Source organism: Mus caroli, unplaced genomic scaffold (genome assembly GCF_978045245.1).
Source record: "Mus caroli unplaced genomic scaffold, Mus_caroli_1 scaffold_7, whole genome shotgun sequence".
NCBI lineage: Eukaryota > Metazoa > Chordata > Mammalia > Rodentia > Muridae > Mus > Mus caroli.
In genome coordinates, this window is record NW_028227262.1 from 65,126,717 (window position 1) to 65,141,803 (window position 15,087).

A 15,087-nucleotide genomic window follows, 5' to 3' on the forward strand; every position below is an offset into this window, starting at 1 on the left:
CACCCTCCTGCCTCCTGTCTCCAGCCATCCTTTGCATGGAGATTTCTTCTCTTCCTCCCTGAATGTGTGTCTCCTCACTCCTCTGCACCCTACACACCCTTTGTAGGTTCTCCCTTCTTCCGCCAGACCAGCCACTCTCTTTCTCTGTAACCTCAACAAGTCATTCTATTTGAACTCTACCCTGACCCCAACACAAGCCACCCAGCTTCCCTTTCTTATCATGGGTGCCAGAACAGTGCTGCCCCAGTGGCTAACCAGCACCTGCAACTGGGCCTTCAGAACTGCCAGGTGAAAATTCTCAGCTACCAACTTGCATTCTCTCACCACACCCCACCTCCACTCTCTCTGTATGTGCCACATGTGTGTGCATGGGTATTTGTGTATGGGTGTGTGTGCATGGGCATGTGTGCATGGGTGTGTGTGTATGGGTGTGTGTGCATGGGCATGTGTGCATGGGTGTGCATGGGTATCTGTGTGTGGGCATGTGTACATGGGTGTGTGTGCATGGGTGTGTGTGCATGGGCATGTGTGCATGGGTGTGTGTGCATGGGCGTGTGTGCATATGTGCTCATCTCTCATCATCATTACAGCTCCTCCCCATTCTCCCATCCACCTCAAATCACTTGTCATAGTGCCAAATTCTCTTCTTCCTTCACCCAAGGAAACAGGAAGTCCCTGCACCAGACATGCCTGGCCACATCCCCCATTGTGGTAAAAATTGCTGTAGCCCCTCCCATTCAAGCAACCAATGTGCATCTCTGCCTCAATTTCCCTACCCAGGCCTACTCTCTTTATAGGGCTCACTGAAACCTGAAGATGATGCTTTGCCCCAGCCTCACCCTCCCTGTCCTTGGCTAAAGGAAAGGTACTTCTGCATTTGGTGCAGGCTCTCAGGCACAGTATCTGCTATTAGGGAAATAGGCTTATAATAGACCTCCACGCCACAGCTTTGCCTGAGAGAGCATCCTGTCCCCCGACCTCTGGGAGCTGGGGAGGTGTCATGAGCTGGACCAGGTGGAAAACAATGAATGCCTACCCTTTCACATAGATGTCACTCATCTTCTCTCCCCATGAGACTGAGGTCATCCAAGATCACATCTTTTGTGTTCCAAAAGGAAGGAAGGGCAAAATTAAAACTTACAGAGAGCCTGGGCACTGCACTTTCAACGTTGACTACACTCAACATTGCCACTAAATTTGGCTTTCTTTTATGGTGGACCCTACTGCCATCTCTGGGTAGAAGAATCTACCCTTTAACCCTAACAAATTTGTATTTTTCTCTTTGATGGTTCCTGAGTGTTTGGTGGAACACTCCGGTTTCCCTGAGGTTTGGATGAGTCTGTGTGTTGGACTAGGGAGGCTCAGAGATGAGATGAAGAGAATTCGGAGGGCAAGGAAGTCAAGAGCACTCTGACTTCCCTTCGAGGTGAAGCCACGCTACAGCCTACAGAAAGGTGTCACTGAGACTGTGACGCTGGACACATGGGCTCCCTCTGGGTAGAAATCAGACCAATGGGACCTAAGCACATGCAGGCATGTACTCGGAGCAGAGGACACTTCTGGGTAGCCATTAGTGTCAGGAAGGAGGAAGGACATTGAAAGCATCGTTGGGCCTTCCTGGAACCAGCATAGCTGGAGACCCACACTGCCCCATACCCATGTATTGTGCTCTACTGACTTCCGAGGGTAACCAGGTATGGGGAAGATGCTGCTACCCTTAGACTTAGACCCTTTTGAGACTACAGAGGCTGACACTCAGCTGAGACCTAAACTTGGAGCTGCTAAAAGTCCAAGGCTCACCTCCTCACCCGACCTAGGCCAGGCCTGCCCTCAGGAGTACACAGCTGGCTCCACCCTCTGCCTCTGTGATGACCATGCTGGGTCTCCAGACTCTTCTGCCTCGGACTCTAGGTCCTTCCATGCTGCTGGGTGTGGGGTGGTGGTGGTGGTAATATAGGCAGTGGTAGGAGGTCCTGAACTTGGCTAAGTGATTGGTGTGTGCTGTTATAGCTATGGATCATCCTGGAAAGTAGAGACAACTGGCCACAGTAGTACTAGCAGAAAAGGAAAGAGAAGTAGGGTACATAGATGGTGGTGATGCCCCTGTGGGTGACAGAGACAGAGATCACAGCTGCAGGAGTAGAGAGAGAATGTCACAGTGTCAGCTGTAATGCTAAAGGTGAGGATCACATTAGGAATGTGAAGCCCCCAGAGTCTGGTGCCCCAGGCCAAAGGCCACTCACCTTCTTGGCAACAGCACAGACTTGCTCAGCGGGCAGATAGTCGAAGGGAAACACGAACCTCCAGTTGAAGTTGCCCTCCCCACCCAGGGAGCGGTAGTGCACATCTGTCTTCTGCTTGTGTTCTTCGAATCCCACCATCCAGCTGGCCACACATGGAAGAGGACAGTCCTCATTGGTTCAAAGGCCCCAGACTACAGGACATTTCCCACATGCACTGCCATAAGCGCAACCTCTGCTTAGACCAGTGAAGAGTTGTGGAGGTGAAGGAACTTGGTAAGGGAAGACCCAGGTAATCTCCACAGCACCCACTACATACCACAGAGTGGGGCAATGTCTCAGTGGTCCCCAAGAGCATCCTCAGCCCTTGCCATTGTAGCTCAAAGAAATCTGAGGGAAATGATTCCCCAAAGGTACAGACTCGGTTGGGAGACCCTCCTTGGAAGGGTGCCTTCCCCACCTCCACGCCACAGCTTTGCCTGAGAGAGCATCCTGTCCCCCGACCTCTGGGAGCTGGGGAGGTGTCATGAGCTGGACCAGGTGGAAAACAATGAATGCCTACCCTTTCACATAGATGTCACTCATCTTCTCCCCCGTGAGACTGAGGTCATCCAAGATCACATCTTTTGTGTTCCAAATAATACAACGCAGAAAAAACCTGGCAAAGGAAAATGACTTGTATCTGCACAGATATTCCAGGAAAGGATATGATGTCCCCAGCTGACAGGCCAACTCACCCAAGGAGTTCTTCTGCCTGCTTGGCTAGACAGTTATCCAGACCCAAACAAGCTGTGTTCCAAGATCCCAGTGGCCCCAAATCTGTTCGACAGGCACGCTTCTTCCCACTCTCCCATAGCTGCTCTAACCCTCTTGCCACGGGCCCAGCTAGAGCCTGTGGCCAAGCCTGTTCATTACCTTCTAGCTTTCCGTGGGGTGATGTTGAAGGGAGGTCCAGGCCGGCCCAGCACCTTTGGAAATATGTCAATCCACATCTGTAGCTTCCCCTGTAAAGACACAAGCAGTTCATTCACATTCTACACACACATACACACACGCACACACACCTCATTGCATCTATAGTTTCTATACACCTGCCTAGAGTACACACCTAGGGCCCAGGCCAAAGGAAATGAAACTCAGGCCTCTCTGCTTGCCTACTAGAAAGAGACTCGGCACTCAGCAATAAAAGGGAGCCTAGACAGGCTGATGTAGGACCCACTACGGAGGAAAGATCACTACCCACCAGGCACAGACTGCTCAGAGACAGTGATATGTCAGCTGAGGTTCAGCATGCAGAGAATGGTATGTGCAATGCCACAGAGGGCCAGGGAGCCAGGGTTTAATTATAAGGACTTGGGTCTCTATGTCAGAAGTCTGCCCCCTAGCCTCTGCAAACCTAGGATATTTCTCTCTCTCATTCTCTCTCTCTCTGCCTCTCTCTCTGTCTCTCTCTCTCTCTGTGTGTCTCTCTCTCTGTCTCTCTGTCTCTCTCTGTCTCTCTCTGTCTCTCTCTCAAAATGTGAGAACAAAAGTACCTCCATTCAATAATATCCATATGATCATAAGGCTAGAAGACAAGAAGGTTTAACCTGAGCTGCTCTGTGGGGCTGGAAGCCAACCTAAGAAAGTGCCTACCTCTCTCAAAGGCACCCTCAGAGCTTCCCCTGACTTTTTTCCCATCTCCCCATCCCACACTGAGCCTGCTTCCTCAACCAGCCTGGCTTGGCTGCCAGTCTTTTTTTTTTTTTTTTTTTTTTTTTTGGTTTTTCGAGACAGGGTTTCTCTGTATAGCCCAGGCTGTCCTGGAACTCACTCTGTAGACCAGGCTGGCCTCGAACTCAGAAATCCGCCTGCCTCTGCCTCCCGAGTGCTGGGATTAAAGGCGTGTGCCACCACGCCCAGCTGGCTGCCAGTCTTAAACTTGCTGTCTGTGTGCACCTATCTCCGAAAGGGAAGCTCGCAGTCCTTCTAACCACTCTCTCTGTGGGCCTCGACCATTCCGGAGTTCCTGGATCTAGTCTGACCCCTCAACTGGAGCTCAGTATAGGATGACCTTCTGGGACTAAACCAGTAATGATGGCAGAGACAGAGGACACCCTTAGGTCAGGTTGAAACAGAAAGGCTTCAGATGCCCAGGCAAGTCATGTGCCTAAAACAAGAACAGTCATTGTCTCCCTGGCAGTAAGGGCTAGGCCCCAAGAGCCCATGTAGACCACTCTATAAAGACAGGAGCCATTGGGGAGGGGCGACCATGGAGGAGGCGACTGCTCTAGCTATCCTTAGAACTCTGGGGTCTGACAACTCTACAGCCCAGGGGGCAAGGGCTTACCTGCTCAATATCTGGCTGCAGAGGACTATAAAGAGGCCGTGACTCCACATGCTCAGGGACCAAGCCTTGTTGCTGAAGGACATGCAGGGCTAAGCGTTCCTCCACTGGGCCCAGGTGTGGGTTTGGGAGTCTGCCAGCCTCTGCCCCAGGGGGGGAAAAGGGGGATGAGAATGTGAGAGACAAGACACGCCAGGGCTGCCTTCCTCTGAAGGTTACCCAGAACTCTTGAGAGCATCAGGGAGCCCCTCATCACCACAGACCATCCCCACAAAGATACACAGTGCTGGCCCTTAGGCCACAATTGCTACGAGGGAAACATCACTGCCCACAGACTACAGGCTCCGAATACAGATTGCCTGTTGCCATCCTTTCTACCAAACCTCTCCTGGAAAATTCTTCCCTTCCATCCACACTAACCTTGCTTGTCTGGCAAAGCCCACTCATCCATCTATTCTTAACTGCTCCCACCTCTGAGCCCCAGCAACCAGTATCCACAAATGTGTCATCCTAGTGCTGCCAGAACGATGCCCTGGTACACATTAGTTATTCTCCGGATGGCAGGAGCTACACTCAGAAATCACAGTGAACACTTCTACAGAGGACCCACAGGCCGTGCACTGCTCACATAAGTGTGAGCGTGTCTGATCCCTGAAGGACCCTAGCAGCTGAGTATCGCCACCATCACAGTCATAGACCTTGCAGAAGCCCTATACCTGGGCATCAGGCAAAAAAGGTAAATACACGCGGTTTCTGCTTTCTGCTTCCTGCTTCCTGCGGGACAGCTCCTCCAACTGCCAGGAGGTGACTTGGAGACAGGTAGCATGGACGGAAAGAAGCCCACTCTCACGGGCTATTAGTGGGTCACTGTTCTTTTGAGCCAAGCACACTGTCACACGGTGTGTGCTGCAGAGCCAGGAGTGTGGCCTGCACTCAGCTGGCTGGTAGCTTCAGGCAGGTCATTAAGTACCCCTGGCCCCAATAGCTTCATATATAAGATGAGGCAGATGCTGGACCTCAGGATTTAATGACCTAGAGCCCCTGTGCTAAAGTTTGCTAGCAGAGCAGCGGGTGCCCCCGGAGGAAATGAGACTCCCCCCTCAACCAGATGCACATTCTTAATGGCTGAGCCTGGCTCAAGCCCTGGGAGAGTCAGGAACACAGACCAAGGAGGAGGGGACGGGGCCCAGGCATCAAAGCCGTCATTTCCTTTTATAACCTCAGCACCAGCCCTGACATCAAACATCTCTGCAACAAGCAGGAGGCGCAGGGCCAGCTGGGCCTGTAAACACCTCAGGGAGTTGGAACTGCTCTGGGTGGGCGATGTGGGAGTGTGGGCATCTCAGACACATGGAGAGCATGTGGTGGGGCATCTCAGCTACTACACTGGGCAGAGCCAAGGGCAAGGATGGGGTATGGCAAGGCTGTTAGCTTCCCTCTGGATGCTTAAGTGCAGGGGAGTTGGAAATGTTCTCAAAGGTCAAGCAACGAGGTTAGCACAACTCAGTAAGAGGAGCTCCTCAGAGGTGGATATACCACAAGCTCCAACCAAAGTCTTACCACCAAAGCCAAAAGAAGGCAGGCCCTGGCCTCAACGTGCTCCATAACAGCCTGAAATCGTGCCTTCTACTCTAGCTTGCTTCCTTGTGCTATGATAACACACTCTGGCCAAAAGCAACACAGCGGAGGAAAAGGCTGATTTGGCTTACACTTCCAGGTTATAATCTATCATGGAGGAGCAGTCAGCACAGGAACTGAACAGAAACCACGGACGTTTCTGCTTATTGGCTCACTCGCCGCTCAGGCTAGCTTGCTTTCATTCACAGACCAGGTCCACCTTTCTAGACATGGTGCCGCCCACAGTGGGCTGAGCCCCCCTGCATCAATCAAGACAGTCTCTCATTGACATGGCCGTAGACCAACCTAATCTAGATGATTCTTCAGTTAAGGCTCCTCTCAGATTACTCTGGGCCATGACAAGTTGACAAGGTTAACCAGGACATCCTTGGATGACCTCACTATGACCTCTGACCCACAAACAGGTACTCCTTTACTCTGCTGTTGGAGGGGGGGGGTGTCTCCACCTGGGTCTTTGTGATGAAACGAAGAGTCCTCCACAGACTGGGGCCCACGGGCAGCTCACCTATCTCCTCAATGGTGTAGTCCTTATCCTGAAATGTCACTCGGTCTGTCCGGTACACGGGGGCCTTGATCCTGTGCTGCTGGCAGAAGAGGTGGAGGAGCTGGGAGGGGCGGAGCTGGTCTCTCCACTGATTTGGTCCAGAGCTGAGGGTCAAGGACAAGACTAAGATAAGACACTTCCGGGTCACAGAGTGAAGGGCTTTCAGGAGCTTTTGCACCCCACACTCACACAGCATTGCCCATGCTTCAGTGTCATAGCTGGCACCCTTCCTGGTAGCTCGTCATCCCCATTTCACTGATGAGGAAACAGAATCCCAACGAGCAAAGGACTGAAGCACGCATGAAGCTGGAACTCAAACTCCACGCACAACTGCCCCTGGCAGCCACAGGACTCCCTCAGACCCAACTGAAGCTTGGTTTTTGTACTATCTTCTCCTCTCCTTCTTTCTGTCCTCCCCAATCTCTCCTTCCAGGTCCCAGTGCCCTGTAGAACCTCTGTGTGTGTCACAAAAGACTGAAGCCAGACATGGTGGTGGACACCTTTAATCTCACACTCAGGAGGCAGAGGCAGGTGGATCTCTAAGTCCAAGGCCAGCCTGGTCTACAGAGTGAGTTCTAGAACAGCCAGGGCTACATTGTAACCCTGTCTCAAGAAAAAAAATGGGGGTAGCAAGGCTGAATTGTGATAACATGATAGCCAGATACCAGATTCAAAGTCTAATCTTCCCAGTTACAAGCTCCTGTTTCCTTATCTGTGGAATGGAAACAACTGGGCTCTGCATTGGATGCTAGGGGAGAGTACCTGGGCTGGGCCCTAGTGCTGAGAATCAGTGTGGCTGGCTGACCATTGGGAAGCAGTCAGTTCTGGCCACTTACACACAATAAGTCTGTGCAATCCTACAGCCAGCCTTGGACACTTACACACAGTAAGTCTGTGGGAGACCACAGTGAGCCCCAAACTTGGACACTTACACACAGTAGGTCTGTGGGAGCCCACAGCGAGCCCCAAACTTGGACAGCAGCCTGTTCTCCAGGTCAATGACCGTCTCCCCAATCTTCTCATCCTTGGAGAGCAGGTCATAGTCGTAGAGTGTGATCTTCAGGTCCTTCTCCAGAGGTAGAGTGCAGGTGAGTTCAAACATCCTGCAGGAGGGCCGGTGGCATCAAGGATACTGCAAACCCGATGGCATCCACCCAGTGGGGAATCAAGGGGCAGGAGGGTGAGGGCAGGAGATTGAAAGCTGTCCTAGGGAGGTGACCCTCCTCAGCTCTCCTGTTGCTCCTAAAACAACCCACCCACAGAGCAGCTGTACTGGGCATGCCTCTATGTACAGCCCCTCCCTATGTCTGTCTCTCTGTCTCTCTCCCTCCCCCTTCTGTGTGTGTGTGTGTGTGTGTACAGATGTGTGCCAGCATTTTGAAATCTGAGCTGACTGCCTGGTTCATGTACTCCATAATGAATAGACAATGAGATGGAACACAACATTGACATCTGTTTCTACCATGGCACTAGGAGAGAGAGAGAGAGAGAGAGAGAGAGAGAGAGAGAGAGAGAGAGAACTCTGCTACTGAGGCCATGACCTGGACCTACTTTCAGGAACTCCTAGGACAGCTTCCAAGATGGGATAGAAGGAAGGCTTATGAAAAGGTCTCTTGGGAAGGAGCTCCTGTGAAGTTCTCTCTCTCTCTCTCTCTCTCTCTCTCTCTCTCTCTCTCTAACTATAAGCCCTGTAGCAGCTGTCAGAGCTCATCAAACCTCTTCTGTCTACTGTCCCTCATCTCCTAACCATGGTGGAAAGCTGTTTCTGGCTGGGACTCTCTCCAAAGTCTAAAGGCAAAGTGACCTCAACTTAGCAAACAGATGTCAGCATATGGATGCAATGTGTCACTTGCTACATGGGGAGATCAGGACTCCACAGGTGCTAGAGACACAACAGCCAAAGGCCTCCCTCACCCCAACACACTCATGACCAAACAGAACCCAGGATCCACCCACATACCCTAGCCCTCTTAGCTCTCTTCCATGGCTCTTAGTCATGTGCCCTGGCTGTCTTGGTCGACCTCCATCCCCTAACTGCCTACCACAGAAGCATACTGGGCACTAAGAGACTGACTGCTAGTCACCTGGCATCTGGGATAGATGGGGACAGTAAGAGAAACTGGTGGAAAATGGGTAAGACCTCATAAACTCTCCCAGTGACAATGTCCTCCTCTGGACAAAGGTACCATTCAGGTAAGACTGTAAGGGGAAGGTGGGGTGAAGCATTGACGGGAAGTCTATGCTATAGGAAGTGAATCTTCTGAGTGCTCATGTAGGTCTCTAGTCTCTGAGGTAACTCTTTCTGTGCTTAGCGAGAAGCTCCTGATAGGGTTCAAGCCTGCGCTCACAGACATAAAAGATCCAAGATAAAAAGTCCCGCCCAAGGAAATAGAGACTTTCCAAGTGGTGGCAGCCACATCTGTGAGTTATCGATAGCAGACCCTCTACCCGAAACCCAAGGCACTTCCCACTTACTTTCCGAATACAGGCTCCAGGGTGCAAGGGATGTAGTTATCCTGGTCACTCACTGACTTCTTCCCTATGGAGATCTTGATATAAGGGTCACACTGGAAGATACAGAAATGTACAAGTAAAAGCACTGGATCAAGGTGTCTTTGGGGGATTCTGGCTGCCAATAGCCATCAGAGAGCTGTGATACAGATTGTCCTGTCAGGCCAGGGCCCATCTTCCAAACCACACCACATCATAACATACCTTATCACATATACCTCACAACATATCTCACCCGGTCACCCATTATGGCTGGACATGCCTTCCAGCTTCATCCCTAACAGTGGGAAGGGACATCTGAGTGCCCTCTACTCCTGACCCACTGGCATATGGGAAGAGGTGGGTGTGGTTAGACTCCTGACCCACTGGCACACAAGGAAAGCTAGGTGTTGTTGGACCCCTACCCTCATATACACAAGACCTTGGACAGATTGGGGGTCCTCCCTATTTCCAAGTGTCCTATTTCCAAAGATGAAAGAAGACAGACTGGGCCACATTTTGCCCACCTAGAATAGCCTGGGCCTGTCTTCTGGATGCTACCTCTATGCAACAGCAGACTTCCCATCATCCTGCAGGAATATGACATAAGAGAGGAACCAGAGCTATCACAGTGCTGTAAGGCTTCCAGTACACAGCCAGGATGACAGCCATATCTTCGAATCCATCTGTGCTGCTCAGGCTAAGCAGCAATTTGATTTGGCCTTAGGAACATGTAACTTCTCATCATTGAAAGGTAGGACCATGGTGGGATATGGGATACCAAGCTTCTACCTCAAAACTTGGGGGGACACATGGGGCCTAAATCTATCTAAGGAGACAAGAAAGGGCTCAGGTTTACACCTCTAGACTCCAACGGCCCACTCCTGCCTTGCTGTTCTCCCTCCCTTTCCAACTCTCTCTGTATGCCCACTCTTCTCATTTAGACCTCCCTCCTCCATTTCTGGCCATAACTAAGCTCTTTCTCTTGCTTTAGACGTGAAATTTAAGGGAAGATCTAAAACTCAGTAATCCAGATAGATGATGTTTTATTATGGTATTTTGTGAGCATGAGAGATGGCTCAGAGGTCAAGAACTGGCTGCTTTTCCAGAGGACCCAGGTTCTATTTCTAACACCCACATGTCAGCTCATAACTGTCTCTAACTCCAGTTCCAGAAGATCTAATGATGCATTCTTCTGGCCTCTGTGAATACCAGGCACATATGTGGTACATACACACAAAATACCCATACACATAAAATAATAATAAAAATATTTTTTTTACAAAATCAGTACCAACAGACCATCAACATTAGCAGAACAAACCTTCCTGGTTACCCTCCGTCTCCAGCTCCATGGCCAACAGAAGTCACCATCCCTGTCCCTCCCCTCCTGGTACTTCTTCCCACCCAGCACCTAAACCTTCCCAGGCTCAGCCTGAACCTCTGTCCACTTTACCATGTGCCATAGCCCAGTTCTACCTGATAGCTGAGCAGTCAGCCTTCAGACCTCCATCTCAAAGCCCAACTTTTCCCCAGCCTACCAACAGTCATGTGCCCATAAGGGTCTTTTTCCTCCCTTCCTTCAAGGTTTCGCCATTTTTCCAGAAGCCCAAACAAACTTTAGCCTTCCCTGACCTCACAAACATCCCCAGCTCCCACTCAGTTCTGCGGCGTCTTTTGGTTCCCTGGCTTACTTTAGCCTTCTTGGGACAGAAACTCTGTCTGCTTTCTACAAGACATGCCTGCTACTGTTCTCAGGGGACCAGAAGCTCCAAGAATGTTTACCTTGCCATTGGGGTCCTTGGGCTGTAAGCCAAATGCCCGGACGATATAAATACGGACCAAGCATTCCTGGGGACCCTGAGCAGCCAGCTGATGGAATTGTCTCGGGGGCATGGGGATGGCTGGATCTTCTGGGAGGGGATAAATTTTGAAGAGACCCTAAAAGAAATGGGAACTCGATTTTTATTTTTTGTCACCATGGTCAATAACACAGTAACCAAAAAGACTGTCACTCTCATTTCTGAACACCATCACCATGGAAACCATATAGCTCCAAACCATCCCACACCACCATCCAATTCTGCATCAATCACAAGGTCACTCCCAAGGACAGCAACAGCAGCACCATGGTCACTGTTGCCACTACCCCTTTTCTGTTCAGCTATTGCTGAAACCTCACAATCATAGGCCAAGCCAGAGACAGACCTTAAATTCTCCGATGACAGATGGATCATCTGTCTCCTCCTGAGTCCTGCCCCGGTAGAGCTTGAAGGTGTTACAAAAGTCGGACAGGCCTCCAAAAGCCTCCACATTCTCCAGCTGTGTGTCATAGACCTGTCATGGGGATGAGAAAAAAAATCAAGAGTGAGAAAGTAGGGGGACAGAAGGGAAGGAGCAGGAACCAGAGGGAAACAAGGCAGTGTAAAGGAAGGGGGAGAGACAGAGGAGAAAAACGGTGCATTTGACAGGCTCAAAAATAACAGAGGAGCAAAAGCAAACAGAAGGGCAGGGTTGGAGGGCGGAGGAGGGAAGGAAAGAGAGAAAGAAATGGAAAGAAAACCCCAGAGAAGGGAGGGGGAAGACAACTATTAGTCTATTAGGGTGTAAGGTTTCAGAATAATCAAAATTTCAAGTTATCTGGCATTTACAAAGTGAGCATTTTTTAAGGGATTAAGACTACAAACAAGACCGAGCAGGGGTGGTGCATGCCTTTAATCCCACCCCTGAGAAGTTAGAGGCAGGCATATATCCATGATATCTCCTCTCAAGGCCAGCCTGGTCTACAGAGTGAGTTCCAGGACAGCCTGGGCTACACAGAGAAACCCTGTCTCAAACAAACAAACAAACAAACAAACAAAAGAAAATCAAATAAACAAAACCCTACTATTTGGTCTCAGACTTCACTGCTTAATTGGTTTCCAATCTCTTATAATTAACATCAGTTCTTAAGGTTAAAAATGGCTGCTTTGGAGACTATGCCGGGGCCTACAAACACAGAAGTGGATACTCACAGTCAGCTATTGGATGGATCACAGGGCCCCCAATGGAGGAGCTAGAGAAAGTACCCAAGGAGCTAAAGAGATCTGCAACCCTATAGGTGGAACAACATTATGAACTAACCATTACCCCTGAGCTCTTGACTCTAGCTGCATATGTATCAAAAGATGGCCTAGTAGGCCATCACTGGAAAGAGAGGCCCATTGGACTTGCAAACTTTATATGCCCCAGTACAGGGGAATGCCAGGGCCAAAAAGTGGGAGTGGGTGGGTAGGGGGAATGCGGGGGAGGGTACGGGGGACTTTTGGGATAGCATTGGAAATGTAAAGGAGGAAAATACCTAATAAAAATATTTTTTAAAATGGCTGCTTTGACTCTAAGTTCAACATCTAGTGTAATATTGCTGCCTCCTTAATATTCAACAAGTTGGGTTTATTTCCTCTTCTTGTCAAATTCTGTGTTTGTTTTGTTTGTTTGTTTGTTTGTTTGTTTGTTAAATTCAAGCTGGGTGATAGTGGTGTACACCTTTAATCCCCAGCACTGGGGAGGCAGAGAGGCAGATGGATCTTTGTGAGTTTGAGGCCAGCGTGATCTAAAAAGTGAATTCCAGGTCAGCAAAAGCTCTACAAGGAGAAGGAGGGAAGGAAGAGCAGCAGTAGGAGGAAAACGGTGTAATGAGCGACTGGTACTACATGTATTGATAAGGCAGATATTTCGGATCTAAGGTTTACGAACATTTTAGATTCAGATAGTCATGTGAAGTTCTAGTTTCTTGTTTTCCTAAAATTCCTTCAGGGTGCTGGGCGGTGGTGGCGCACGCCTTTAATCCCAGCACTTGGAAGGCAGAGGCATGCGGATTTCTGAGTTTGAGGCCAGCCTGGTCTACAAAGTGAGTTCCAGGACAGCCAGAGCAACACAGAGCTACCCTGTTTCAAAAAAATAAATTCCTTCATGTTGTGTTCCTCAACCTCATTCCCGCTCTTCTCCTCTTCTTCTTTCTGTCCCCCATCACCCAGCTTTAGGCCAGGCTCTCCTCCCCAGTGTTAACCTTGATACTATTTGCTTAGAATCCACTCACCTATATCATTTTCTAACTTGACCAAAGATCTGCCAACTCTATTTATTCTACAACATGATAGTCCCTGTGTCTCTCCCCGTTCTAACTTTTATCATGGTTACTCTCTACATCTTCAGTGACAATGATGTCTCCATGGTCTTGTCACCCTGAACCTCCCACGTCTTCACTTGGGTTTCAGGGGACAATGTGATCCACAACCCCTTCCTCTCCTGTGGTCTTCCCAAGTCCCAGCTGCTTGATCCTAGGATCCATCCATGCTGCACCTCTCCACCAGCAGGCTGTTTTCCAAGTGCTTGGCAGGCAGTATGACTGACCCTGAGATCCTGTCCCCTGTGTGTCACTGACAATCCTATGTGTGCTGTTTCAGGGACTGGGGACTTTTACAGTCACTGAGGTCACCTTGATTTGTATTCTATTTTAGCTTTGGTGTTCTCAGGGGCATGGGAACAATAAGTATGACTACCTAACAAATTCCTTCTCATCTTTGAAGTATAGTATGCGTCCTAGTCTAGACTATATCTGAAGCTGACCAATCAGGGTCAACTGTCCTCGCTCACAAAGGACCTTTTCAAGCTATATATATTCAAGTGTTGTTTCACGACTGTGAAATTTGAGTAAATCATTACATGTTGCTCTGTTTAACTTCACTGTTTGGGGTGTCATCTTCAAAGTCTCTAATCATACCAGAGTCTGGTCTCCTGTCCCTGGCTAATTCATCTGTCACTTTCTCTGTATTCCTCAGGACCTTTTTTCTGTTTTCTTTCCTCATGACTACCAGATCTGTGCCCAGCTGTGGTTTCTGCATGGTCATTCTGCCCTGTCCACATTTGTAAGATTACGCTTTCTTCTCTCTTGACAGAGTCTGTCCTTCCAGTCTTTAGATCTTGTCCATTCTTGGGCTCCTTCCTTCATGCTTCACATTTTGAAATTTCCTTTCTAAAAAGTTCACAGCACAACATTTCTTCTCCTCTGCTCCCAGGGAAGCCATGTCCGGTAGGCAAGTGTCCTTTTTGATTGGTTTGATTTCCACTTTCTCTTCTTTTTTTCCACTTTGTAATTTTGGGTTAATGCTATGCAGTCACATTTACTAACCACTAAGTGAGTTGGCTTTCCCTAGCCTGGCCATTTCCTTCCTTCCCACTACGGAGGCGCACGGCCTCCTACAGACATGGCTCCTCCATGTCGCTCCACCTTCCCAGCTCCAATGAATCAAACCAGGTTAGGCTTCTGTAGTTAGTTTGACCTCCTTCAAAGCTCCTGCAGCTTTGGAAACAAGGTGTATACTCCCTACTTCGTGTTACAAACACTTCGTTCGGAAACGATTATGAAAATTTCCAAGTTATAGGAAAGTAAAGAGAGACAGCGACAGACACCACCTCCCACCCCCGCCATGTGCATCCACCTCCTGTCTGACACGGTTACCAACATTCTTCCATTTGGAAGAAATGGAAGTTTCACTGGACTTTGTGAGAGCCCCTGTCCCCATGAGCTACCATCATCCTTCATGTCCTGTGGCCTCTGCCCAATCTCAATTGTCCTTGAGCAGCCCGGACTTATATTTTGGAGTCTGTGGCTTTTATTTGTTTCCAGCTTTTCTGAAAAATGGATTTTGTGGGTTTGAATGATTTCCAAGAGAACAGGGGAGAAATGCTGACTTATGCAGCTGCGCTCATACTGGAGTCCGAATGAAATACTTTGTAGATTTCCAACTGGATGGACTTTTTGTTTAAATGTATTAATTTCTCAATTTATTGCACTTTAATATGTCCTG

At 49.4% G+C, this 15,087-nt stretch overlaps 1 protein-coding gene across 16 annotated transcripts in view; it reads right to left on the reverse strand.

Annotated features, from left to right (window-relative positions):
- Window positions 1-15,087, reverse strand: part of Dysf (dysferlin) — a 201,616-nt gene that overhangs the window by 13,516 nt on the left and 173,013 nt on the right. For all 16 annotated transcript variants that reach the window (XM_021164299.3, XM_085840480.1, XM_021164311.3 and 13 more), the window contains 9 exons: window positions 11,447-11,575; window positions 11,024-11,179; window positions 9,224-9,315; window positions 7,681-7,851; window positions 6,710-6,852; window positions 4,570-4,709; window positions 3,156-3,244; window positions 2,803-2,898; window positions 2,244-2,385 (listed from right to left, as the gene is read on the reverse strand). In XM_021164299.3, coding sequence (XP_021019958.1) covers window positions 2,244-2,385; window positions 2,803-2,898; window positions 3,156-3,244; window positions 4,570-4,709; window positions 6,710-6,852; window positions 7,681-7,851; window positions 9,224-9,315; window positions 11,024-11,179; window positions 11,447-11,575 — 1,158 coding nt within the window. The remainder of the gene's footprint in view (window positions 1-2,243; window positions 2,386-2,802; window positions 2,899-3,155; window positions 3,245-4,569; window positions 4,710-6,709; window positions 6,853-7,680; window positions 7,852-9,223; window positions 9,316-11,023; window positions 11,180-11,446; window positions 11,576-15,087) is intronic.